At 36.3% G+C, this 3,808-nt stretch overlaps 1 protein-coding gene across 4 annotated transcripts in view; it reads left to right on the forward strand.

Annotated features, from left to right (window-relative positions):
• The window catches only part of tns3.2 (tensin 3, tandem duplicate 2), a 59,314-nt gene that overhangs the window by 1,757 nt on the left and 53,749 nt on the right, over positions 1–3,808 (forward strand). Inside the window, exons 2-3 of one of the 4 annotated variants that reach the window (XM_014020439.1) lie at positions 2,479–2,657; positions 2,820–2,870. In XM_014020439.1, the coding sequence (XP_013875893.1) occupies positions 2,508–2,657; positions 2,820–2,870 (201 nt within the window). In that variant the 5' untranslated portion in view covers positions 2,479–2,507. Of the gene's footprint in view, positions 1–2,358; positions 2,658–2,819; positions 2,871–3,808 lie in introns of those variants that run through there. The other 3 variants (XM_014020442.1, XM_014020438.1, XM_014020443.1) reach the window with 3 other exon arrangements.

Consider the following 3,808-nt stretch of genomic DNA (forward strand, 5'->3'; position numbering starts at 1 on the left):
GAGGGAGACAACCCTTGATTCACGGAGCTCGAATATCGAATATCCAACTTGAAACTAACTTCACTGCGGTTAACCATGGTTAGATTTTAGCTATATGCTAACTAAAAATAATTGCTGTGGAAGGTAAGTTCTGCTCTGTGGTAAATTTCCCTGAAGGTGTCAAAGCAGTTTGGAGAGAAAAACAAAGTAAACAACAAAAAAAAGATTAATCGATTATTAAATTAGTCATCGATTATTTTAATAATCGATTAGTCATCGATTAATCGTGGCAGCCCTATCTGGGAGTTTTAATGTTGCCTTTTTGCTTTTAGTTCACATCTTGTTTGTGTTTATTTTCTTGTTCATGTGTGTTTTTCATCCCTTGTTGTTTATTTTTAACATTTCCAGCTACTTTGCATCTTTAATATGTTGTTTAGTGTCTTTTCAGATTGCTGCAAGTAGAGTCCAAATGATATTCTCTTAATATTATAAAACACGATCATTAAAAACAATTCATTTTAAGATTAAGATCAGTGCTTTGAGGAAAATGTGCCACCGTGAAGCTAAAGAAAATCAAAATGTATTTTTTCTGATACAACAGAACCTCAMTCTCAACATGTTATTCCTTGGACTAAATAAATTTTAAAAAACAAGCAGCTGCTGTGATTTTCAGCAGGTTATTTTCTGTTGAGTCACTGTTTGCTCTGCTGTGGTCGTGTGGTTTTGGTGAAAGCGGGTTAAACTCTAAATAGAGTCCCAAAACTAAAAATAAAGTTTTAAATGAAGTCATACACCCTAACACAATCATTAGAGAAAATGTAAACATGCGTCCAAAATTGATAAAATCCATAAACACTTATTTTATTATTTAATACACGGAAAATAAAATGTATTTTATATATTTACAAGTGTAAATATCTTAAAAGTTTGAAGAGTGAGTACCCAGGCTAATATTCCAATTTTTTAGCTTCTGTGCTAAGCTAACACTTGTGCTATTTACTGTAGCTTTACCGTTAGCATGTTTTTCACATGAAACATAAAATTTCATCAGTTCATTAAATTTCTCTGAAGAACTTAATCTGCCATGTATCAAGCAGAACTTTTAACTCTGTCACTTTATAACATGTTTCTGTTAAACATGCTAGCATTAGCCGCGTAAGTAGCCTAACAAGCTACGTGTTAGCATCTCTGTTAATGACAAAAAATACATACTCTTTTAAAAATTAGTCAACCATTTTAAAATAAAATTAAGACAAATAATTTATTGTTTTGTTGTTTTATTTATAAACTTTAAACATAAAAGTAGCTAAAAGTCAACCTGATTCAAATTGTCTGCCACAAGCAGAGTCAAGCTGACATGTTCCAGTTTTTTGTTTTTATGCTAATGCTAAAGCTGGCTGCTATAGTTTTACAGTTAGCATGCAGATGTTTTTTTTACATCAAAAATAAGATTTCAGTAATTTATCTTAAAAGCTTGTCTTCATCTAACTCCAAGTTATTTATAACAACAAGATTTGTTTCTGTTAAACTTGCTAGCATTAGTCATGTTAGCAGGTGCTCTGTTAATTTATGGTTTTGTAAAATTAAGACAAATAATTTCATGTTTTGCTGCTTTTGTTTATAAACATTAAACATAAAAAAGATCAAAATTAACCTGAATCATAATGGCTACCATATAAATAGCGGAACCAGGCTAAAATGTTCATGATTTCATGCTAAGTTAACGCTAAAGCTAACTACTGTAGCCTGCGTGAATGTTTTTCACATCAAAAATAAAATTTCAGAAGTTTGTTCAATTTCTCCTTAGGACTTGAGCTTCATCTCTGTCATGTTTTAACAATTTATTTCTGTTAAAAATACTAGCATTAGCCACGTAACTAGCCTTACAAGCTAAGCGCTAGCATCTCTGTTAAACATCAGTCAGATTTTGTTTTGTAAAATTAAGACAAAAGCAACAAAGCAAATAATTTTTATGTTTTATTATTTCATTTATAAACATTAAACATGAAAGTAGCTGTCAGCCACATAAAAATAACTCTGGCACTTTTACAGATATTGAGTTAAAGTGTGGTAGTAGCTGAGAGTTATCCCCAAGTGCTAATGGATGACAAAACGTTTTTGTTTAAAACTAGACTAACTGTAGGTGCTACACTTTATATAATGATAATAAGTGTTTATAAAACATAAATACTATATATTTATGGATTTGCCAAATGTAAAAAAGCCACTTGTGCAAGTTTTTCTTTTTGTCTGCAGAATTTTGAGCTGACATTTATGTTTGCGCTCATGCAGTCACATGTTCAGAAAGTCTTTCCAGTGACAAAGCAGGCGTTCACATGAGATTCATAGGTTGAAATCAGCTATTTGCAGCGTGAGCCGAAAGTCAGCGTCCGTTCAGAAGATGTGGCCGAAGCTCGGAGTAACCCAGAGTTAAAAMCAGAAAGGTTTCACTTCCCTAAAGTCCCTTTAACTTTCTTTTTGACACCGGGGCACTTCCAGTCGTCTCAGACGACCCATGTAAAGCCGACATGGAGGAGCGGCGTCAGATGGATCTGACGTACGTCACGGAGCGCATCATCAGCGTCCTCTGTCCTGCTGCGTGTCCTGAGGACAACTACCTGCAGAGCCTGAGGGAAATCGTTCCGATGCTGCAGTCCAAGCATGGACACAACTACATGGTGAGGCGGGAAAACATTTAAAACCTTTTCACGGCTGTTAGAACCAGCCCTATCTTCAGATTCACCCACTTCATTTGCTTCAGGTTTATGGATTTCAGGTCAAMGTGAAGTAATAATCCGTTTTTGAACAGATTTCTGTGTTTGTTTTCTGCTCTGATGCAGCTCATCAATCTCTCTCAGAAGCACGATGCTCTCACCCACATGAACCATAAGGTAATGGGTTGGAACGTGTTAAAGGGGCAATATAATGTAAATATATCATGTTATAATGTTATACTCTCATAAAAAAACATGCCCAAAGCCTTGCTCTGACTCATTCATGCATGTTTGAGAAATCCTGCAGTGTTTTTAGGAAGCCATGCTGAGGAGCAAAACGACAGGTGGGGACCAGAAACGCCCYTGGGACGTGTCTTTAAGCCGAACTTCCTCATCACGGAGCACACCTCCCCACCCCCCATCCCACACACCCCGCCCATGACTCCTGCAGGCTCTCGGCAGTAACAAAGCAAACAAGTGAAAGTGAAACTTAAACTGTCTGCTGAGCTCCACTACTTATCACTCAGTGAGGCTCTTTTCTACTGAGCCTGCGAGGGGACATGGGGGATTTTTTTTTTCTTTTTGCGTTCCTACACAAAAGTATTGTGTTACCTCGCAATATCTTTTGCGTTCCCTCGCAAAAGTCGTTAACACTGTTGTGCCTGCCGGTTTATTAATAAACTCACATGTTTACCATTAGTGAGTTAGCCTACTGCTTTAATTCAGCTTCAGAATGAATACGTATATTATGCAGCCACGCATGGAAGTATGTCATATGCCGATATTTTAACACAGTGCAGCCACGCAACATCAATGTCAATTTCACGAACTTGTGGCGACACATCCTGTTTTGGTAACTGGATATTTCAAAATAAAAATCTTATTTAATTCAGTTCATATATAAAACAAACTTATACGTGGGAACGCAAAACAATATTATGAGGTAAAGCAAAAGTATTGCGAGGGAACGCAAAGGTATTGCGAGGGAATGCAAAGGTAGTGTGAGGTAATGCAAAAGCATTGCGAGGTAACGCAAAAGTATTGCGAGGGAATGCAAAGGTATTGTGAGGAAATGCAAAAGTATTGCGAGGTAACGCAAAAGTATTGCGAGGGAA

The sequence above is a fragment of the Austrofundulus limnaeus genome, unplaced genomic scaffold, assembly GCF_001266775.1.
Source record: "Austrofundulus limnaeus strain Quisiro unplaced genomic scaffold, Austrofundulus_limnaeus-1.0 Scaffold252, whole genome shotgun sequence".
Taxonomy (NCBI): domain Eukaryota; kingdom Metazoa; phylum Chordata; class Actinopteri; order Cyprinodontiformes; family Rivulidae; genus Austrofundulus; species Austrofundulus limnaeus.